Below are 23,940 nucleotides of genomic sequence, written 5' to 3'. Positions count from 1 at the left end.
AACAAAGCAAGCCCTTAAAAGCCAACGTTCAGTGATTGTTTATGGAAGCATCTCAGTAGATTTTTGTTTTTGCAGAGCTCATTGAAGCCCTATCATGCTATAGTTAGAGATCTTTTGTGACAAGGAGCACACCACTCCCTCCCTTTCCCACATTCTCCTGTCTTGGCCTTCTGGACTACCACAGGAGTCATGAGTTTATCTATACTTATAAGTATTCACCTTCCCCCATAACCTACATATTTTCTTTTCTCTTGAATTGTTATTTCTGAATCTGGTATATAATCCATTTAAAAGTTTGGGTCTCTAAGGCAAAATGGGATAGGGAGAGGCTTCTTCCATAAAAATCTTAGGGTAATACCTAGAATCACGTTTTTCTCCAGTAAACAATAATCTTTGGTGCTTCTGGTTACTTACTATCAGAAGGAAGCAGGCTCCTGATTTAACACAATCTCATGTGCTTTAAATCCAGGGACCCTTAAAATTAGACTTTGACAAAGGCTGCTAGCCCAGGATTCACCTTAATGGAAACCAAGAATGTACACAGCTTCCACGGGTGCCCTAAGAGCTAAAAGTTAGAGGGTGGGGACTGAGGCTTCATTAAAATTACTAATGGTTTCCTTTGCTAGTAGCTCACACGTTTAAAAAGTGTTTATGTATAATTGTTTTGTGTCTCCTTGGTTAGTTTGTAGTTTACGTACTGATAAAGTTTTAGAGTATATTAATTTTTTTTTTTTAAACAAGCGCCGAGGGGAAAGTCTCCTGAACTGGGGATGCTCAGATGCGGCGTGGCTTGGGCAAGCGGCTGGAGCTGCCCCTGCCGGTGCAGCTTCCTCGCAGGTACTACGCGGAACAACACGGTAGGGCAGCGAGCACAGGCTCACGAGGGTCCTCGAAGGTTCTTCTAACATCACTGGACCTAAAGGCTGTGAGGTCGGGCTGTGGACCTCAAACTGGGGGGACAGGGCGAACCCCAAAGCCACAGCCTCTGAGGGCGTCTAAACGCTCAGGCGAAATTGGGTCCGGGAGAGCCCGGAAGGCGCGAGGCAAAGCCCGTCCATAGACGTACAGGCGAGCACGGGTTGGGGGCGGGGGTCCCGGCACCGGAAGGTCTTACATCAGCCAGCCCACGTGCGACCCGAGGGCCAGAAGGCGCGCGCGGCCTGGGAGGCGGTGCCGCAGTCCGGGCTGAGCTTAAGGCGGGTCCCGCCCCGCCCTCCGTGCGCCTCTCCAGTCCGCGCTGCAGCCCGGGCTCCCGAGCCGAGCGGCGCCGCGCAGGGCCGAGTGGAGCCGAGCAGCCGCCGCGTCGCGTCGCCGGTTTAAGCGCAGTGCGGGGCCTTGGCCGGGGGCGGCGGTAGTGAGGCCAGCGCCGCGCTCCAGCCCCCTTTTCCCTCCATGGTTTCTCTCCGCTCCCGCGAGTAACTTGGCTCCGGGGGCTCCGCTCGTCCGCACGCCCGCACGCCGCCCGGGACCACGCCGCCTCCTCCAGCCGCCTCCTTCCGACGGCCCTCGCCGCGCAGGCCGGGTCGCCTCTCCCCCCTCCGCCCCCGCCGCGGAAAGTTAAGTTTGGAGAGGGGGGACGAGGGGAACATGGACATGAAGAGGAGGATCCACCTGGAGCTGAGGAACCGGACCCCGGCAGCTGTAAGTAGAACCCCTCGGGCGCCCGCGCCCCCGATGACTTGCAAGTAATGGTGGCCACCTGCGGGCCACCGGGCTCCGGCCGCGGCGCGAGGAAGGAGCTGCTCGCAGCTCGGACGGGGACAGGGAAGGCGGGCGGAAGGCGCGGAGGGGGGAGCGAGCGCGCGGGCATTAACTCTTTGGCGCCCGCGGGCCGCCGTGGCCACGGGGAGGACGGCGGGTGGAAAAGCAAACTTTGAGCCGCTTGCCCGCTCGGTCCTCTCCCGGAGGGAGCGCTTGTGCGTGTGGCCGGCGGCGAGGGCGGGCGCGGGGGTTGTGTAACGCTGGGAGCCATGTTTGCAGCCTCCCGGGATGCGCGGCCGGGCGGAGGCCGGGCCTGCGGAGGAGCCGCGCCGCCAGGCCCGCCGCGGGGCCGGGCCAGGTTCGATGCACCCCGCGGCCGGCAGGGCCTCGCGGGCCGCGCTGAGAAAGGGGTTCGGGTCCCTGAGGGGCGCGGAGCCCCCTCGGGCGCGGCCTGGCGCGGAACGGGGGAGGGGCGGGCCTGGCGGCGGAGGTGGCGCAACCGCCGCCCCTCCCGAGGCCAAGTTTGAAAAAAGGATGCGCTTCCCGCCATTTTTCAAGCCTAAAAATACAACTTTGTCCCTCCTTTGCCCGGCTCGCCTTCGCCCTCGGCCTTGCCCACGCGGGCTTCCTGGGTCGGCCGGGCACCGTCACCGCGGTGGCTTCGCCTTCCCCCGCCGCCGCCGCCCGGGGCCTTGCCCGAGAGGGAGGCCGGCCCCTCGGTGTGGGCGGCCGGCGGCTCCGCGCGCCAGCCGGGGCGCGCCACAGCGCCATGTTGGCGGGCGCCGTCTTCCTCCGCCGGGTGAGCCGGCCGCCCTCGCGCTGCCTGTCGGTCCCCGGGCTGCCCCCGCCCCGCGGGCTGGGCTCCGCGCGCACTGGAAGCGCGGCACTCGGCCACCGCCGCCGCCTCATCCCCTCGCGGGCGCCCTCCCCCTTCTTAAAAGGGCAACGGTGGCCGACGCGGGGCTGGGGCGGCCTGGGCCCCGCACGTGCTCCACGCGGCCTCTGCGGCCGACCGTGCGCAGGCCGCGGGCCCGACGCCGCCCTCGTGCGCCGCGGCGCCTGTAGGCACGACTCCGGGCCCACGATATCGTGTGGGACCGGCGACCCGCGGCCTGGGCTGGCGCACGCAGGTGACTGTGGCTAACAAGTTGGGAACTTGTGGAGATGGCCTGCCTCGGTGCGCCTGGCATGCCCGAGGCTTTGTGTTCCTGCCACAGGCCTTGAGGTCGCCACCGCCGAAGTGTGGGGCGGTCCCTGAGGACTGATTGGGTGGTGTCCCTGTTCCCGGGGCCCTGAGCATTTCACCGGCACGTGTCCCTTCCATCCCTCAGTCAGACATTTTGTGCCCACCACGTGCTGGGAATTGAGTTGTTAAACCATCTTCTCCCTTTAACTTGAAAAGATGAGTGAATGTGTTGAGCTTTTCACTCCAGTCAGCCACAAAAAATCAATAGAGTATGAAGTAACTAAATTTAGGTAAAGTACTCGTTTTCGTTTTAAACCTACTTGACAAAGTCAGGCCAGAGCCTTGGAATTAGAAGTGAATTAGGGACTACACCTTTAAAGTGCCCACAAGCAACAAGTGGTTGATGAATAAAGCTTTGGACATCCTTCGTCTCTTGAACCACTGATTTATTGTATTTTCAGCTTAAAGTATGTCAGGGCATGAGAAACCTGTGTAAACAATATCCCCTGCCCTCCTGGGCCTCAGGCTTGGGGGGTGGGGAGGGCACACTAACTCCTTTTTTTGTACCTTGGCAGGTTAGAGGCGCCTTGGGAAAGTGTCTTTTTGAGATAACCACCAAGGTTTATGGGGGTATGGAGGGCAAGTTACTTATAGGGAGCCAGGCCATTGGTAGATTCTTATTTAGGAAAACTTCGACCTAAAACTGAAGGGTTTGAAGGGAAAATTGCTGCAGATATTTTGTTTTGTTTTGTTTTGTTTTTTTGAGATATGGTCTTTCAAGCAGTAAGTAGTCTCCGCTGACTTCTGACTTGCCATCCTCTTGCCTTACTCTTCTGAGTACTGGTACCATCACACCTGGCAATTTGAGGGTCTTGAGTTTGCATGCAGTTGTCATAAGGTAAACGAGAAGTTCATCCCTCTTGAGTGTGCTGGTCCTCTGATCCAGTACTCAAGAGGCTGAGGGAGGCAGATGTCAGTATGAATATGAGGCCAGCTGGGTCCTGCAGTGTGTCCTTGCCTCAAAAACAGAACACTCAGCTCTTTGTAGTTTGTATGCTCTAGAACAACACAGTACGGAAAACTTTGGTACTTAATTGATAGGTTGACCATTGGGATCCTACAGACTTGTTGGAGTACGGAAAGATGTCAGTCTCCAGTTGAATGTACTGTTAAAGTTGACTGAGATATAATATGTCAGGAGGTTTGATATTTAAATACACATTGGTGCCTGAAACTAAGTGGGTTGTGTGTGCTGTGGCTTGTTCTAAGTCTTGGACACATCTTGGTAACATACCATCTGGTGGTCGGCTCTTTCCTAAGTACATAAGATAACAAACTCAGGTTCATATGCTGCACCTCTGTTATTGATGAGCATGGGTGTGCTCTTTTCCTTAGAAGAGGCTTTTAAAATACTTAATTCAATTTTTTTTTCAAAGTCCAAACCAGCTCTTGGAGCAGTGTGTTTTCACTGGGAGAAATGGCATAAAATGACATTGTACGAAAAAAGCAAAAGTAAATACCATCTGAAAGATTTTATGGGCAAGAATAGAATTTTGGGGGTGCTGGAGATTGAACCAAGGGCATATATATATATTTCTGTCAATAACCTTCCAGTCTTGTTCTCTAGTAACTTTTATTTTGTGGAAAATACCATATACTGAACAGGGATGTCTCAGTGACCTGACTCAGTATTGTATGAGGCCATTGGTTCATTCCCCAGATTGCCACCCTCCAAAATAGGAATGAAATGTGTATATTAAGAGTTTTCAGGGGCCGGGCAGCGGTGGCACACACTTTTAATCCCAGCACTTGGGAAGCAGAGGCAGGCAGATTTCTGAGTTTGAGGCCAGCCTGGTCTACAGAGTGAGTTCCAGGACAGCCCGGAAACCCTGAGAAACTCTGTCTCGAAAAACAAAAAAACAAAAAAAAAAGTTTTCAGGAGTTGGGGATAGAGCACTTGCCTAGTAAGCTTGAGGCCCTGGGTTGAGTCTTTGGCTCCAGGGATACCTTGAGGGATTCATTGAGAATAAATTGAGCATGCTATGTATGCCACAAAAATTGTTGGCACACATCTGATGTGAGGTTCTCAGCTACCCATTGCATACACAGACTGCTGCACTGTCTGTGCCCTTCTCACCCTGCAGCCTCTGACAGCTAGCCTCAAGCCAGCTGTCTTCAGGGAACCAAATAACCAAGTTTTTTTTTTTTTTTTTTTAAGGTTTTTCGAGACAGGATTTCTCTGTGTAGCCCTGGCTGTCCTGAAACTCACTCTGTAGACCAGGCTGGCCTTGAACTCAGAAATCCACCTGCCTCTGCCTCCCAAGTGCTGGGATTAAAGGCGTGCACCACCACTGCCCAGCTAACCAAGTAGTTTCTTATTGGAGTGTGTTTTTTTTATTTTTTTAAATTCTGCTGCCCCCCACCCCCCAATATGCTGTGTGCTTACACTGCTCGTTAATTTGTCTTTCCACTCTTTGGGGGAAACAGACCTCCTTAGCTGTCTTGTTTTGTTTTGGCCCCTACCCCAACTTTAGATGCCTGTTGTTTAGTGTGATATAATTCTAAGCTCTATGGGATATTCTAATTGGTTGCGTAGCAACTAATTAGGGTGGTTTTCTTTTGTACAATACATCTTTCAAGAAAAGTAGATGGAGTCAAACAAAAAAAGATACACAACATAAACTTAACCTTTTGTCTGCATTTTGGTGTTGGTCTACAAAATTGCTTAATTTCTTATTTTTACTTGGACCATGTTATAAATGTGTGAACTGGTTGCCTTAAAGGAGAGCCCCACTTATCTGTTACTTAATATTTTATATCAAATTGCTTCCCATATTGTTCCTTTTATCCACCCACCCTTAGTGCACAGGCATTTCCTCTTCTGGAGTGGAGTGGCTTCTCAACTGTCTGCCACCCGAACACATTGAAGGACTGCTACTATATGAGCCTAATGTGCTTATTGTTCTTTATCTTTGGAGTTTAACTCTTTATTTGCGTGTGTACACGTGGAAATGAGAAGACAACTTGTGGGAGTTAGTTCTCTCCTCCACGTGGGTCTCAGATAGTTAGGTTTGGCAGCAAGCATTTCTACTGCTAAGCCCTGTCTGTTGTACTGGCTGTCCTGGAAGTTGCTGTGTAGAGCAGCCTATCCTTAACTCAGATTCACCTGCTTCTGCTGTGCCCCAACTTAATCTCATTTTGTAGCTGGAGATAACCTTTAGCTTCCCATATTCCTTTCCAAATTCTGGGGTCAGAGGTCAGCACTACCTGGGGGCGGGGTCTTAGCATGTTAAACAGGCCTCTACTGACTGAGCTCCTTTCCTAGGCCTTTTTGTTTTGTTTTTTTTGAGACAGGGTTTCTTTCCTTTCTTCCTTTAGCCCTGGCTGTCCTAGAATTCACTCTGCTAACTAGAGATCCTCCTGGCTCTGCCTCTCAAGTGTTGGGTTAAAGGTATGTGCCATCATGACTGGCTAGCCTTGTCATTTTATTGTGACTTTGGAATTGAACCCATGTCTCCCAACATGCTGGGTTAGCAAGCCACTCAGCTCAGACCCCCCTAGTCCTTGAATTCATTTTTTAAAATTAAGAAATAATGTGTGTCCCACTAAGTTCTTGGGAATCAGAGGACAACTTGGGGAATATTAATGTCTTCTGTGTGAGTCTGCATCGAGGTATTTAGCGTAGGGCAGTTTTTTCATCAAATAGGTTTACTTAGTACACCACAGAGACAAGCAGGTGTGGCGATAACACTAATTACTTAGTACTTTTCTAACTAAAAGGATTGGAAACTCGCCTTTTGTGTGTGTGGTGCAGCGCTGCAATACCAGCATTAGGTAGAAGGATTGCCATGTGAAGATAGTTGTGTAGACAGAGGGTGGTGATGGACTTTGGAACTCTCAAAGCCAATCTCCAGGGATACACTTCCTCCAAGGGTCCACCTCTTACCTCAAATAGTGGTCACTCTGGTGACCAAGCATTCAGATATGTGAGCTTGTGGGAGTCTTTATACTCAAACCACTAAAACTTAAAATTATATTATTCTGTGCTTTTCCCTTCTCCTAAGTATGTAATTGAGGAAGATTGCCAAACCTGACCATAGGTAAAATTGGTTATTTCCCAGTGAAGGAATTGGAAGAGAAAAGGGAATGGAACTAAGACAGGGTTGGAGTGGAAGAAAGACTTTTCCAAAGTGCCGAATATTTGGCATTATTCATAACTAGAAAACCCAGTGCAAGTGTTACAGGAAAGCTGGTAGAGCACACCTTTAAACCCAATACTGGGCAGGCAGCGGCAGGTGGGTCTCTGAGTTCCAGGCCAGTGGGACTGCACAGCCAGACTGTCCTAAAAATGAAATAATAATTAAACAGCAAGTGTTCCGTAGCCCAGGCAGGCATCACTCTCTAGCTGAGGATGTCCCTGAACTCAGGTCTGCTGCCTTCACGTGCAAAGAGATAGCATTTCAAGCCTGAGGCACTGTGCTGTTTGGTTTTAGTTCTTGAACATTTACTTTGTTCACGTTTGAGAAAAAAAGCAAGTTCTACTGGAAAATGACCAATGAGGAGAGTAAATTTTGAGCAGGTTATCTTGCTGTATCTTGGCTTCAGAGCTCTCTAGTTTGCATATGTAGATGTACAGGTCGGGGACCAGCTTTCCCTTGACTTCTATTTGTCAATGTCTGCATGCCTGCCACAAGTATTAAGGTGCCTACAGAGGCCTAAAGAGGATGTCAGTGCCCCTGGACCTGAATTGCAGGCAATTGTAAGCTACCTGATGTGGGTACTCAGGCCGAACTCTGAGCCATCTCCCCAGTCTTGTTTTCTTCAAGACTGTTTTATGAACTGAGGCTTACCTAGAACTTCTATGCCATCGAGGTTGATCTCAAACTTAGGCTTACCCCATACTCTGCCTATGTTGTAAGATTACTGACATGTACTACTGCCATGCCTTAATGCCTCTTTCTGCCATGATCTGGAACCTGTGGTTCCACTGCCTCAGCTTCCTGAGAAAACTGGCCTGTAGCACCAGCTCAGGCTTTGTTGAGAACTTTACAGACTTGAAGGTAGCTAGCCAGTGGCACTTACAACCTTTTTCTGAGTGCAACTCTAAGGCTTGGTCTGATGTGGCAACTCCAACAGACTCATCTGGGCATTTCTGGAAGTCAGGGCCCTGTCTTTTTTCTTAGCCATGCTTAAACTCAAAAGTCTTAGCTAGGGTTCTGTTGTTGGGAGGGGACACCATGACCATGGCAACTCTTACGAAGGAAAGATTTAAAAGGGTCTGGCTTACAATACAGAGGCTTGGTCTATTATTGATATTCATGGAGAGAAACATGGTGGCATGCAGGCATACTTGGTGCTAAAGGAGCTGAGGGGTTGATTTGTAAGCAGCAGATAGTGATTGAGACACTGGCCATGGCTTGAGCATCTGAGCCCCAATGACACCATCTTACAACTAGGCTACACCTACTCTAACAAGGCTTCTCATTAATAGTGCTACTCCCTTGGGCCAAATATTCAAAGACAAGAGTTTATGGGAAGCATTCCTATTCAAACCACCATAGTAAATGTTTCTTGAACTTTTTGTCCTTCATTTTGGAACGTAGCCTAGACTGGTGCTCATCATGATGGGTGGGGTGGGGTAGAGTGGGGTGCACCTTCACCAAGAAGTTCAGTGTCAATTGCAGCCCATTTAATTTTTCTAAATTTGTGTGTGCGTGTGTGTATTTGTATGTGTATGATGTTCGAGGGTCATGCATGTGCCACAGTGTATATGTGGAAGTCGGGTCAGTTGTATAGTCAGTTCTCTGCTATATTTTTATATGAGCAATGGGGATTGAACTCGCAGCACAGTAGTGCTTTCCCACGGAACAGTCTTAGAGGTTCTTTTCCATGACAGAAAGGCTTGTTGAAGTCTTGTGTTTTATATCACAAGTGAGACATCACATGCTTGACTGTGTTCCAGGTCATCTTATTTTTATATATTTTTGAAGGTTCACTTTGTAGTTGAGGCTGACCTGGAACTGACTCTCCACTCAACTCAGCAGCTCACACTGGCCCTCAACTTTCAGTCTTCTGCCTCAGCCTCCCAAGTACTGGGATTATAGGTGTCTTGTCGCCATGCCCACCTTAGTTTATGAGCGTTCCTGGTGTTTAAAATGAAACTAGAGGCACACGCCTCCAGTTCCAGTACTTGGGAGGCAGAGGCAGGCAGGTCTCTTGAGTTCCAGGATAGCCCGGCCTACACAGAGAAACCCTGTCTTGGAGGGAGTGTTTTTTTGTTTTTGTTTTTGTTTTTTTAAAGCTTTGGCTACCTTACCTGTCTGTCTTTATTGAGTTCCATCCTGATACTTTTTCTAGGAACATGAGGTTCCTGTCACTTCCTCTTCCTTGATGACTCACAGGCACAGGCCTGAATCCAGACCACCATTGAAACTCTGGGTCTGTGTTTCCAGCTGTGTGTCTCCTTGATATTCATTGTTTCTCCTCAAAATGCAGTTCTTTATTTCCTTGTAGATTTCCATTTCTCTAAACCAGAACCTAAAACTTCTCAACGTCCATATCCAATGCCAGACTCAGGCCTGGATGTTGTTAACCGCTTGGGGCTCTTTTCCCCAGTTTCTTCTTTATAATCTCCATTTTACTATTTGCCTTAGCAAATGCATTTTAGCCCATATTTGAGTGTCTTGTGTTGCTTGCCATGATAGCTTTTTTTTTTTTTTTTTTTTGGTATAGCAGCAGTGTTGGCTTTAAATTTAGAATGCACCTGAATCTGCCCAGTGATGGAGCTGCCATAGGACTTTTGTCCCCTTGCACCCACAATGGATGTTTCTTATCACCCTTTACAGTAGTTAAACTGGAATCTTAGCAATTGAAAGAAGCATCAAGGATAAAATTTTTATCCCCATCTGGGAGGCAGTGTGGCATACTCTTAATTCTTCCCCACATATTAGTATCATATCTTATGACATTAATTTTATTGTTACACGAGAAATGAAAATCATCTTAGCTGGGTATGGTAGTGTGTGTCTGCTATGCCAGTACTCAGAAGGCAGAGGCAGTCTGATCTCAAGTCAGAGAAGACAGACCTCTCAAATTCTAGATTAGCCAGAGCTGCATAGAAAAGGCCCTCTTTAAAACAAAGCAAAACAGAAAAGATTTGAAACTGGAGAGTGTGCAGGTGTGTAAAGATACTTACCAGGATTTATTTTTGATTTTTTTTTCTTTGAAAATGGAAAGGAGCCGGGCGGTGGTACCGCACACCTTTAATCCCAGCACTTGGGAGGCAGAGGCAGGTGGATTTCTGAGTTTGAGGCCAGCCTGGTCTACAGAGTGAGTTCCAGGACACCCAGGACTACACAGAGAAACCCTGTCTTGAAAAAACCAAAAAGAAAAAAGAAATTGGAAAGGAAAAGCCAGGCATGGTGCATGCCTTTAATTCCAGCACTTTAAAGGCAGAGAAAGGCAGGTGGAAGTTTGAGTTTGGGGGCAGCCTGGTCCACATAGTGAGTTCGAGGAAACCCAGGGCTTTGTAGAGAGAGACCCTGTCTCAAAAAACAAGACAAACAAAAATGACAGGAGACTTTATTGAAAATCGGAGTTATTAGGTAAGATCAATTACCAGGCTCCTTGTTCAAGTGCCTTGGTGACTTTCATGGCCATGACCTTCCTGGGCTTAAAGAGAGAAAGCATGAAAGGCTGGCTTTCTTCTACTCTGCACTTGAACTTAGACAAAGCCCCTTCAAGGCCCAGCCATGGAAAGAACAGGGACATAGGTTCACTTACATTCTGAGAACTGTGGTGCCTCTTAGTGGGATATGGAATATACGTGCCCCACCCCCATGTGTGCATTTTTTTATATGAGCTAACAGTGATCTTTTGGGTCTTAATACTGTGCTGCTACTACAATCATGCTTGCTTTATTTGCAGCTGATCCTACTCTTAGATAAATGCCATTCTTTTTTTTTTTTTTTTTTGATAAATGCCATTCTTGAACTTGGAAATTTCACAGGATTGTATTTAGGAGGTTTTTTGCTTTTGTTGTTTCCTGTTACAGTTTTTAAAGCTTATTTTTGTTTTTGTTTGTACCCACAGGTTCGAGAACTTGTCTTGGACAATTGCAAAGCAATTGATGGAAAAATTGAGGGGTTAACAGATGAATTTGTGAACCTAGAGTTCCTCAGTTTAATAAATGTAGGCTTGTTTTCAGTTTCAGACCTCCCGAAGCTACCTAAATTGAAAAAGGTAAGTTTATTCTTTCTTTAATTTTTTTAAGAGAATCATTAAGGAGGAGGAATGTGTGGTTTCTGTCTGTGTAATGTAGGCACATGTGTCTTAGTGGCCTGTGACACTGAGATCTGGGGGCCGTCTTCCTTCCTAAGGTGGCTCAGCTTCGCTTTCATCACCAGTGCTTATACTTGACCTGCAGTGTTGTAACAGTGCTTTGGAAGTAGTACCCTATTATGGGGATCGTTGCTTTATAAATATTGGTTCATTATCAGAAGCTTTATTTTATTAGCTGTATTTTGTGCTTTGGCTCTGGTTCAGGAGACACAAGAGCCTCTCACTTTCTGTGTTTTAATTTGTATGCTGATGATAAGGAAAGTGAAGACATGACTGTGGGGTATGTATGCATGTGGTGCCCTCCAAAGGCATCAGATATGGGGGTGAAGTTACAGGCATTTTACTACTGCCCCCATTGGTAGTAAAAATCAAACCCATCTTCTGCAAGGACAACAAGTGCTGTTGACTGACTACTGAACCATCTCTATCTAGCCCTGTCGTGTAATTCTTAATAACTAGTTTGAAATGTGTTGTGATTGACTAGAAAGTGCTGTGTAAGAAAGTCTGCTACAGGCCAGATCTGATGCTATCTGCCTGTAATCCAGCTTTTAGGCAGAAACATGTGAAGAACTGTGGGCTCCCGCTAGACAGAACTACTGCCTCCTCTGTCTGTGCGTCCCCCCGCCACTGCCGCCCCCCCCCCCCCAAAAAAAAAGAAAAACCAAACCTAGATTTCTCTCTGGTCTTAACCCATTGTTGATGGTTTACCTTCCCTGTAGACAACCTGCCTTGCCCTCTAGTTACTCCCAAAAAGGGCAGAATACTTAAGAAAGGGTTTCTCTTGTCTCTGTATTTGTCAAGGAGATGGGAAAACTTTGCTCCTGTGCATTTTCCTAAAGTCACCCTCAGAACTCTGGGTAGTGCAGTGTTAGGAAGTGTGGCTCTTGACGTTTCACAATTCTTAACTCTATGGGCACCAGACATGCATGGTACACAGACATCCTGTAGACAAAACACTCATACACACAGAACTGTATGAAGTTATATGTAGGGGTCATCAGTGACCCTGGAAAGATTGATGGAGGTCATCCAGGACCTGTAGAAAGATTTTAGCATCTGTTTTGCACACATTTGGTCCATAAGTTGGTGTTTTTTCTTACCATCCTGATAAATGAACAGGAGTTCATTTGGACAGTTGTCATCTCTCCCAATGAGGAGGTTGGATGGAGACAGTGGCAGACCTGGCCACTGTGGTGGATGCAGTGACTGCAGTGAGCGGTTGCGGGAGTGGTCTTCCCTCATTTAGCCCTCTGGAAACACTTAGACACACCAGTGTATCTCTAGCTACTTCCAGATACATCAAGTCCACAATGAGATTAAGCACCCACAGTAGGTGTATTGATGAATGTTTTATCAGATGTTAGATTCTATGAGACAAGGTCTCACTGCAACTAGACTGAACTGGAACAGAGAGTCCTGCTTCAGCCTCCCAAATGCTGAAGCTGCAAGCTTGCACCATACTGGGCTTTTTCTGAAAATTTTAAACACTGATCACTCCTAGGGCTAATGAGAAGGTGATCATACTTAAAAGGCAGATTGAATATTCTCACAGCTGCTAAGGACTGTATGTTCTTCCTACCTCAGAGTACAGGCTCTTCATAAGAGACAAGTACTAGAAGGTTTTTGGTATATAATGGTTTTAGAGTTCTCTGCTAGTAAATGCTTTGGTGTATTGCTTTACTGTCTCTTCCTGTAGAAAGATGTGATATTCTAGCTACATGGCCTAAGCATAGAAAGGTGGTTTCTAAAAATCGAGATCCAGTGCTTGGATCTTTATTAATTATAGACATGCAGGGTTTTTTGTTTGTTTGCTTTCTTTTTAAGATTTACTTTTGGTGGGTGGGGTAAAACCACAGCATTCATGGCTGTCAAAGAACAACTTGGGATTCCATTCTCCTGGAGACTGGTTGCCAGGCTTGTGGCGTGCCTTTATTTATAGAACCATCTCTCATCTGCCCTCCTAGGCTAGCATTCTAAAATTGTAGCCATTGCTTCTGAATCAGAGTGTTTTATGGCATGCTAAAGACTTTATTCATGAAGCCAGTGCTGTTTGTTTGGTTTCCCTAGTTGATGTTTTCTTTGCTTTTGGGGGTGTTTTTACTTGTGTGTAAACTTAAGGTCAGATTAATCTTAGATAAGCACTGTGTCACTGAGCCGTATTTCCTGCTCTTTTGTACCCTTTTTAAACTTTGAGACAAGATCTCTGTAAATTGCATATGATGGCATGCTACCTTAGCCTCTTGGGTTGGTATGTCTCAAGCCTCTGTCACCAGGCCAGCCATGGGAAGTTCCCATCTTTAGCACAGTAGGCATTTATGTAATATAGTGGGTAGAGCCAGGGCTCTGTGTGTGCAGTCAACACAGGCTCTCACACAAGGCCTTCTTTGGTCATGGACCTGTCAGCCTGTAAGATGGGAGGATGACCCCTACCAACTCTAGAGTTTGTTATAAGAGCAAATAAATAAGGTGAATGGGCTCTGAAAATGGACAGGCACGCAAGCCCTCCATGATGTTGGCTCCCTTTTCCTGACACACCTGCATGGTCTAAGGGTTGTTGGTTTAATATACATGGCCAGAAGAAGACATTGGATCCTCTAGTTATGAACAGTCCAACATGGGTGCTAGGAACTGAACTCTGTCTTCTGGAAGAACAACACCTGATGTAGATGACTGAGTCCCATGGCCTGAGTGTTCAGCTGGAAAAGGAAGAGCTGAGTCTCCACTTTCTTGTACTTCGAGACACGTAATTTTTGATGAGGGTTCACACTTTGTGAGCATACCATTGCAAGTGTGACTTACCTGCAGCTGAGAAACTAAAGTAGTTTACTGTGAAAGCTAGTGCCAGTGAACAGAACCAGCAGCCTCTGGAGAGCAGGATTTACAGACTCCGGGGCTTTGCATAGAGGATCTGATGCCCTCTTCAGGCCTCCACAAGCACTGTATGCACATGGTGTCTGTACATTTGGCACACACATAAAATTTAAAAAACAAAACAAAAAATTTTATATCTTCTGGCATATCTGCCTAACTCACCTGAAGTGTTTGTGGAATGTATAAACTACTTCATTTGGATTTAATGAAGTAATGTTTATAACCTAATGGAAGCAGGGCTTCTGGGAGAGGCATCTATCCATGCTGCATGTGTAAAAATCAGAACAACCTAAGGGAGTCTCAGATCTCCACCAAGTGGATCCTAGGGTTGAACTTGATCTGTTAGCCTTGGCAGCAAGTGTCTTTACCTGAGGAGTCGCTTCACTGGCTCTTGTAGAGTTTTGTTGCTTATTTGCTTTTTACTTCCAACTCAGTGATTCTCTGTTTGTTTGTGTTTTCCTTAGCTTGAGCTCAGTGAAAATAGAATCTTCGGAGGTCTGGACAGACTAGCAGAAGAACTTCCAAGCCTCACACATCTGAACCTAAGTGGAAATAACCTGAAAGATATCAGCACCTTGGAGCCATTGGTGAGTGGTCCCGAGGTTAGAGTGGGTTATTGTCATCTCATTGTCATATTTCCAGTGGGAGAAATGATTAAGAAGAATAGTTAGCTGGAAAAGTGCTGGCCTTCTACTCTGCATAGAGTGGTTTTTTTAAAGTCTCTCGATGTGTTCTTGGGACTTTGCTCTCCTTACTGAAACTGATGGTGTCATGAATAGAAAATTTTAAACATGGTTCTTAGTTTTAAGCATGTCTGCTAATTTTTCCTAGTAGGAACACCTTCCTCAGTCTTACTGTAGATAAAGAGATCAAATTTTAAGTGCCTTTTGGGTTCTAAGCGCGGTATATGGCCTTAATCAACCTGAACAGAGAAGACTTTATTCCTTGCCTTACTTAAGTGCTTAGAGGACAGTCTAGAAGTAGATCATTTTGTTTTGTAAATTGGGAAACTGTTGCAGTGAGAACTCAGCAGTGTGGAGGTTCTGGAGGCAGGGTTAATGCAGGAGAAAGGCAGCCCCAAAGGCAGGACTAGTGTGTTAGACAGCTGGTTCTGTAGAATATGAAAATAAAGGGTTTTCTTTCCCTCACTGGAAGAATGCTCTGTTGGGGTTGTTCGGTTTGGCTCAGTTGGCAGAGTGCTTGCTCAGAATGCATGAAGTCCTGGATTCCATAAATCGCAGATTGTCACATGCCTATAATCCCTGGAGGATCAAAAGTTCATCTACCAGAAGTAGCAAGTTTGAGACTAGCCTTGGCCTAAATTATAAAACCCTGTCAAGCAAAACAAAGCAAAAAAAGCCAAACTCCTGCTCTGTTGATGCTCAGGAGGAAGAATTAGGTTTTATTTTCTCTCAGTGATGATGTCCTGGTAGAATTAAAGTGGCCTCCCCATCCTCCATTGTTGTAGGCATCAAACTCGTCTCTTACCTTTGTCCTGCAGATCTTTTTTTTCCTGCTATACATCGCCGCATGCTCTCTTTCCCTCCGTTTACTAGTTTTATTCTTTCTGTGTAGAGCAGCCTGTTGCCAAGTTAAAGATGTGTGCATTGCAATCTGCTAGATCCAGGGACATTTAGTATTTGTTCATTGTAGGCTTGTAGCCCAGAGAATAGAGAATGGCTGTCTTATTTAGAGAGGAAACTGAGTTTAGAGAGCTTAAATAATTATTTGGAATTAATGTGATGATCAAGTTCAAATTCACTTAATTTTTTGTTGCCTTTGGGATTTGTTCGTACATGTAAATTGACTCCATACCTAAATTTCAGTAGAATGGAATTCACGTAGGAATAGTCATACCTCTCCCTGGTCTGTGCCAAGCCTCTTTTTGCTGCTTGGTGGAAGTTATCTTAATTCTGGGCTACTCCAAGCTTAAGAATAATATCCCCTACGCGGGTGTGGGTGTTAAACAGAGGACCAGAGAGGAGCTTTTCTTGTTGGATAACCAGCTGCTCCTGATTCCTCTGGGAAGCCAGGTCAGTGTTCTAGCACTGAAGTGAGCACAGATGCATATTGTGCAGGCGTTGTTTGCTTGAGTGTTCTGATCTATACTGTAGCAGGTGTACATAGTTACTATAGTAGTTGTTGGAAAAGTTCCTACGAAGTGGATAGAAATAGTACAGTCCTTGTTTTACATTGAGGAAGCTAAGGCTTGGGTGACACTGACACCATGTGGCAGAGCTACCATGCTCCATACACATCTGCTTAGAAAAGCCTGAGCCTGGAGTGATGGCCCACACCTGTAAGCTCAGTACTTGGGAGGCAGAGAGTCTTTTGTGTTCGAGGTCAGCCTGGTCTAGAGAGCCAGTTCCAGGACCGCCAGGGATACACAGAAAAAACCTGTCTTGAAAAAGAAAAGCCTGGGCTACCTTGGCCTTTTGGTTTTCACTTGGAATAAAAAAAACCTGTAGGGGTGGTGAAGGGGGAGACTGGGCCCAGTGCTGACTTCTGAACGTTTTAGAGTGGGGAAAACCATCTTCATCCTCATCACCACACATTGTGAACACTGCCTTGAGCCCAGTCTTGACAGTCAATGCAATGATTGTGAATGCCTCTGCTTGCTACAGGGACATTAACGAGAGACAAAGAAGGCAGCAGTTCAAACTTCCTGGGACACGTTTTTTAAGAGACCTGGGCCATCCAAACCATCCCCCAAAGCCCTTCTAAATTCTAAGAAGGCAAGCAAAATTATTGTTAATAAAATGTTTAATGTTTATTATGGCTAGCCTATGAGCTTAGGTCAAGTTTCCAGCATGGTACAGTTGTTAAGTTTTCAGCAGTGTTTACACATTACATTGGGATCCAGTATAATGTGTATTCTGAGCCTGTTGGCCTGTAAGTTCAACTTTACTGCTTTAAAATAATCGCAGAGTACTGTAGTTATGTGGGATTTGTTATTGTCAATTTGTTTTATTTCGTTTCCTACCATACTGTTTGGCATATTCAAATTATTTTGATAATGGTGCTTTGTCAAGAAGTAAACATCTAAAATTTCCACAGCTCAGAACTGGGACAGTCTCGATGGCTCTCTACAGTAGATTAAGCAATGCCCCAGTCCATTAAGTAAACAATTTTTAGTTAATCTAGAGATGGTGGTGTATGCTGTCCTGCCAGCTTCCTTAAGGGCCAAAGCAAGAGAACTGAGTCAAAGGGCAGCCTACAAAGGCTGCATGGTGAGACATACACTTCAGAAAAGGTGGGGGAGGAGAAACACATTAGAACAACAGGAAGCTGCCTAAATTAATTTTTCTGGTATTTCTTACTGGGTAATAGATCTTGAGATGGGGTGGGTTCACCAGTTCCAGGCTACTTAGGCAGCAAAGAAAGGATCTGTCTTCAAACAGAAAGCTAGTAAACAACCTGTGCTGATTATTTGGGGTAGTACAACATTTTTTTCCTCTTTGGCAAGAAATCATACCTGGGTTTCTAAGGTCAGGGCCTGCCCAGTAGGAGACCTAATCTGAAAGTTGCCTGCTGGAAAGTCAGCCACCCCTAGAACTGACAGGGCTGGGCCTGGCCTGCCTGCCTTGAGACTTCAGAGACCTGGCCATTGGAAGCACATTTGATGAACAGACACTTTATGATTGTACATTGTATCTTCGGGTGGGTATGACATCTGCTTGTAATCCTGCTGCTGGGCCCCCCCTCTATGTTCTATTTTGAGAATAAAACTTGTGAGCCTTTTCTTGATCAAGGGATGAAGAAACTTCTGTAAGGGCCAGCAGCCCTTTCCCTGAAGGGTCAGCTGATAAAAACATGAAGCTTTGTGGACCCTAGTCTATATCACAGCTGCTGTCAGTACAGTCTAAAAGGAGCTGTGTGTGATAGATGGGCAGATGAATGTTATATGACAGACTTTATTTTAGCTGGGCATGGTGGTGTTTGTCTTTATTCCTAGTGCTTGAGATGCAAAAGCAGGAGGAGGATCTCAGGGAGTATTAAAAATAAAAATCCCCAAAGTTTTAGTTTACAAAAATAGCTAATGAACCAAGTAGGCAGTACACTGGTTGCTGTCACATTCTGGAATTTTAAAACCAACTTTCAGAGCAGAGAATTACAGGGACGCCCTTGGTCCTGAAAGCAAAGTTTTGTTGTATACCTATTTCTTCTGGGTCATGTGAATGTGGCAGTGACTTTGCAGATGCAGTGTTACTGTTGGGTTTGGTAGAAGAGCTTTTTGAGTGAGGGGTCTCATGTAGCTGACCATGACTTTGACTTTGATCTAGCCTCCTGCACACTGGGGCCTGTACTGCTGCACTGGAGCTGTGGTGTTGGGGACCAGACCCACGGCTTGGTGCAAGCATTCTGTCAGAGGAGCTACATCCCTCCCCCTATATTGATGGGTTTTGATTAGTGTTTGGAGAGCACCAAAGTTTATCTTGATTTTAGAAATATTAGAAGATGGAGGGGGTGCGCTCCGGGCTCTCCACACTGTTCTAGAAGGTAGCAGGATGTCTATATAACAAGGCCTTTAAGTTTCCTTTGGAGAAGTCTGGTAATATTAACCTCTTCTAGAGATCTTAAAGACAAGAGTGTGGAGTTTCTCTGTTCCTGAAATCTAAGCTCTTGTATACCCTTCTCCTCCCCCCACCTCACTCCCCACCTCATGCCAGGTCTCATTCCATTTTCATGGGCGGGCTCTGTACATCTCAGCTAGGTCACACTTAAACTCCTAGTGCTACCAGGAAAAGGCCGTTCTTGAGGGGAGCTAGAGCAGGAGGGGAAGTTGGCTGTTACAGTAACACAAGACTGTTGTGCAAGGTTTTCCTGTGTACAGGGATGACTAGATAGCTAATCAGTGGGAAGCCTAGAGTTTTGCCTCTTGAAAATGGTTTGGTGACATGTTCCTTTTATTTAGGAATCGTGTTTTTTGGTTTTTTCACTTTAGAAAAGGTTGGATTGTCTGAAAAGCCTGGATCTGTTTGGCTGTGAGGTCACTAACCGGAGTGATTACCGAGAGACTGTCTTCAGGCTCCTGCCCCAGCTGTCCTATCTGGATGGCTATGACCGAGAGGATCAGGAAGCACCTGACTCTGATGTGGAGGTGGATAGTGTAGAGGAAGCCCCCGACTCAGATGGAGAGGTGGATGGTGTGGACAAAGAGGAAGAAGATGAAGGTGAGTAGACTGGGCATCCTGTGACCTGACTTCTGCTCTTTCACAGTCCCCATGGGTGCTCTGCTCAGTGTGTTTGTGTATGAGTATGCATGAGTGGGTGCATGGGTTGGTGTGTACATGTGTGTGGGTGGGTATGCACCCTAAAATGAAATGTTTAACCCGAAAATGAAATGATTTCATTACCAGGTGGATTTTGTATATCGATTTGGTCAGTGGCTACTCCACACAAGCCACTGGAATCCTTTATGTGCTTAAAGAGTTCATTATTTGAGTTCATTATTTCCTTGTCTCTGGGCTCTGCCTACTGTCTTCCAAGCTCAGTGCCTGACCTATAAGCTTCAAGATACAGTCTAAGACTGGGCTTTGTTTTTTAATTTATAAAAGTATGACCTCAAGTATAACATGGAATTCATAGGAAAAAAATGTTTTAAAAGTGTGTGTGGTGGCACACTTTTAATCTCAGCACTGCAAAGATGGAGTCAGGTTCACAAGTTGGGGGGCTGCTCATGATTAATTAATCATGATTTTTCGTTTGTGTTGTTTTTCGAGACAGGGTTTCTCTGTGTAGCCCTGGCTGTCCTGGAACTCACTCTGTAGACCAGGCTGGCCTCGAACTCAGAAATCCACCTGCCTCTGCCTCCCAAGTGCTGGGATTAAAGGCGTGCGCCACCACTGCCCTCATAATTTTTTGTATGCTTAGGTGTCTTTATGTTTTTGGTTGAGTCTGGGTATAGTCTTTGAAATTGAAAGCTAATCTTTTGTTTGTATTGGTTTTTGTGACAAGGTTTCTCTGTAGCCCTATCGGTCCTGGAATTCAACTCTGTAGACCAGGCTGGCCTCAAACCCAGAATTCCACCTGTCTTTACTTCCCAAGTGCTGAGATAAAGGTGCACCACCACTGCCCAGTTTCCATGCCTTTAATCTTAGCACTTTCTAGAACATACAAGATAGCAATGGCCAAGAAAGCAAAGAAGGAAAAACACTGTTAGATGTTGTCTTGCTTAGGGTTTTACTGATGTGAGGAGACACCATGACAACGGCAACTCTTACAAAGGAAAACATTTAATTAGCATGATAGAAAACACGCATACAGGCAGACATGGTGCTGGAGAAGGAGCTGAGAAAAAAAGCAGCAGAAAAAGACTGAGAACCATTAAGCCTGGTTTGAGCTTCTGAGACCTCAGCGCCTGTTGCTGGTGACACACTTCCTCCAACGATGCCATATTCTGTTAGTGCCACTCCATATGGACCTATGGGGGCCACTTTCATTCAAACCACCACAGTTTGCCATTTTTATTTGGAGGGGCAGGATAAGACAATGTCTCAGGTAGCTTACGCCATCATACCAGGCGTCCCTTAAAAAAAAAAAGACTTTCAGGCATGGTATAAGTGGAAAGCCTCCTGTGTGAACTTGGCAGATTTCATTAGTAAGCAGGGTGATATAGTATTTGAAGCTTCTTGATTTTAGGGTGGATGCTCTCTTGGAATTAAGGACTGGTAGAAAAAGATGAGCTGTAAGTCTCTTCTGTTTGTGGAGGTGGCCAGCTTGTTGTAGGTCGACTTTGGGCTCTCTCACATTTGCAGGTAGGAAACCCCACGTGTCATCAAGGTTATCTGTCCTTTCCCTCCCTCCCTCCCTCGCTCCCTCCCTTCCAGTTTTTTAGGGTTCCTCTATAACCTTGGCTGTAGAGAGGTTTCTCTATAACCTTCTGTAGAATGGCTGGCCTTGAACTCAGTGAGATCTGCCTGCCTCTGCTTGCCAAGTGCTGGGATTAGTTATGCTCATCCTCAGTAATGTCTTTTGGACTATTTTTAGAAGGAGAGGATGAAGAGGAAGAGGAAGATGAGGATGGCGAGGAAGAAGAGGATGAAGATGAAGAGGATGAAGATGAAGACGAGGATGTAGAGGGAGAAGAGGATGAAGATGAAGTCAGTGGGGAGGTGAATACAACTGTTCTTCCCTGTTGGTGTAAAGGCAAAGATGGGCATGGGTTAGAAAGGCAGGCAAAGGCTGATGGTGGCAGCTTTTGTCTTCTGGAAATAAGGGGTATGCCTACTGAATGAGTGCTACCTGGGTTGAACACTCATCTCTGAGTTGCCTTTCACATTACCAAAGAAGGGGGTGTCTTCAGAATACTGAGAACTGCTGAGTTGTGCTTCACAGTTAAATGTATTCCTACCTTGAGAGAGCAGCTAAGTTTTGTGTCAGAAAGAGTACATGCCTATAAGCAGGGAAGATCACCACCTCAAGATTAGCCTGGGCTAAACTAGACTGTACTGGGTTACATATGCACACTACATAAAAAGTATATGACTACAGGGAGAAGTCTGTCCAAACCAGTCCTGGAGTGTAAGATGGTAAAAACAAGTGTTGAATATTCCTTTTTTAAGCCAGAGCTTTGCAAGTATTCTCTTCTTGGGCTACCCACTTCTTTAAAGGTTTATTTTTATTTTGTCTGTGTGTACATATGTTTGTGCATTTATAAACGCACATACACTCCACATGCATGGCTGGTAGTCAGTAAAGTCAGAAGAGAGCATTGGATTCCCTCAGGCTGGAGTCATAGGTGGTTGTCAGCCACCACGTGGGTGCTAGGAATCTTCTGGAAGAGTGTTGCAAGGCTCTTGACTACGGAGCCCTCTAGCACTTTCTTTTTTTCTTTTTATCATCATTAAAGAAGTTCAGCCAGCATTTCTGTGTGGGGAAAGTGTGTAAGATAACAGCTTTCTCCCTAGTGTTTTGCTGTAAATATTGGGAAGTATATTCCTCTTTGCATTTTTATTTTTTTCTATGAGGAGTTGGTGGTTGGGGGCTTATATAACCCAGGCTAGCCTTGAATCACCCATCCTCCTGTCCTCCATGCCCAATGGCTACGGGTGCGGTCATAATCATGACACACAGCCTACATGGAGACATAGGAGGGCGACTTGTGTTAGTCTCTTGATTCTCCCCCTTCATCTCTGGCTTCCAGTGATCTTAGGTTGCCAGGGTTTTGAAGCCGTCTTTACTGGTTGAGCTGTCTTGTGTTTTAGCAGAACCCTAATAATGTTAAGGTATTCTCTTGTTAGGAAGAAGAATTTGGACATGATGGAGAAGTTGATGAAGATGAAGAAGATGAGGAAGAAGATGAGGATGAAGGTGGGTGTGATGCATAGGCTTTGCTCCCTTCTCATCTAAAGTTAGGTGGAAGTGCTCTCAAGGTCGATGTTTGGTTTGGTTTTGGTTTTTGACGTAGGATCTTACTGTGTTGCTGGGCTTGTCTTAAGTTCAATGTTCCTGCCTTCCCTTCCAGAGTTCTGAGATGATGGCTCTGTTAGACTTAGGCCACACCGAGCATATGAAGTGCACTCTGATCTGGGTACTGATGATCCAGCTCTGAGTACAACAGGCATAGAACACTAGGCCCATGTAGAAAACCTTTATTGGGAGCAGTTTGACAGTGCCCATGTCTCATGCTAAGCCTTGTAGTGGTATTTCCTTTATCTCTCAGAGTAACTTCCTGTGTCATACCTATCTGTCTTTAAAAGTGAGGAAATGGGATTCGTGGAGTTTTCAAGTGGTTTGCATAATATTCTCTTGTGAAGGGTATGGCTTAAAAACAGGCTGGCTAAGCAGAGTTGTTGCTATGTATTAACCTCAGTTCATTAGCTGCACCTGTTGAGGTACTACCATGCCTTTTGCCTGTCTGGCCTTGGTGACCTATGTGTTTGGTGACTGACCTGTGCATTGTGGCTTTCTTTGCTAACCAGCAAACAGCCGCTCCCTCCCTCATTAGTGGCGTTGAGCACAGTCCTTTCCATGCTCTCACGCCCAGTTTGTTTTCACTGCAGAGGAGGAAGAAAGTGGGAAAGGTGAAAAGAGAAAGCGAGAAACAGATGACGAAGGAGAAGATGATTAAGACCCGAAACAACCTGCAAGAAACAGAACTGTTGAGTATTGTTTGGACTGCTCATGGATTTGGTAGCTGTTTTAAAAAGGTAGCTGTGATACAAGCCCCAGGACACCCCCACCCAAAGAGCCAAAGAATAGTTCCCGCGACATTCCGCCTTCCTCCGTTTAGCCCCTTGGTAATCCACCACCAAGCCTGGGGACTTCGCCCCAACAAAATTGTAAACGTTAGGTCTTCGTGTAAGACTCTTGCTGTATCGTGACAGCTGTGATTGGTGAGTTGACCGTCCTGGCTGCCAGTTACACTGCGATTGTAACAACATTTTTACTTTCTGTACAACAAGGAAAAGCTTTGTAAATAAAATCTTAACATTTTGGGTCTGTTTTCTCATGCTTTTCTTTTTTCTTTTCTTTTTTTGTTTTTTACAAAGACATTAGGACATTTTGTGTGATAACTGCCAAAACCGTATTTTCTAAGACTAAGCAAAATAAATGCATTACTCTTTGGTAAAGCCTAGTTGTACTCTCACATTTCTAAATAAGGCTCCTAATTAGCTTGCGTTGTGTCTGATACAGAGTTGTTGGGGAGGGTGTCTTTGGTATATTAGTGATGAGGAAAGGCAGAATCTTTGACCATCACTATTTGAAGCCTCACTATTAGTAACCAGAAAAGTAAGTGAGCGACTTGTTAAAAATGGATTAGAGGGGCTGGAGAGATGGCTCAGCAGTTAAGAACATCGATTGCTCTTCCAGAAGTCCTGAGTTCAATTCCCAGCAAC

The 23,940-nt window shown here is 45.9% G+C and overlaps 1 protein-coding gene across 1 annotated transcript; it reads left to right on the top strand.

Moving 5' to 3' along the window:
* Positions 1-1,358: 1,358 nt before the first annotated feature.
* Positions 1,359-23,542, top strand: Anp32b (acidic nuclear phosphoprotein 32 family member B). The gene is made up of 7 exons (XM_028770292.1): positions 1,359-1,641; positions 10,979-11,128; positions 14,563-14,685; positions 19,044-19,272; positions 21,089-21,213; positions 22,342-22,411; positions 23,104-23,542. Exons 1-7 carry the CDS (start codon positions 1,588-1,590, stop codon positions 23,169-23,171), a joined length of 819 nt encoding a protein of 272 aa, XP_028626125.1. The 5' UTR covers positions 1,359-1,587; the 3' UTR covers positions 23,172-23,542.
* The last annotated feature ends 398 nt before the right edge of the window (positions 23,543-23,940 follow it).

Source organism: Grammomys surdaster, unplaced genomic scaffold, assembly GCF_004785775.1.
Source record: "Grammomys surdaster isolate TR1022 unplaced genomic scaffold, NIH_TR_1.0 199, whole genome shotgun sequence".
In the NCBI taxonomy this organism is placed as follows: Eukaryota; Metazoa; Chordata; class Mammalia; order Rodentia; family Muridae; genus Grammomys; species Grammomys surdaster.
The sequence above is the reverse complement of the archived record's forward strand: the minus strand, read 5'-3'. Positions and strand labels throughout refer to the sequence as shown.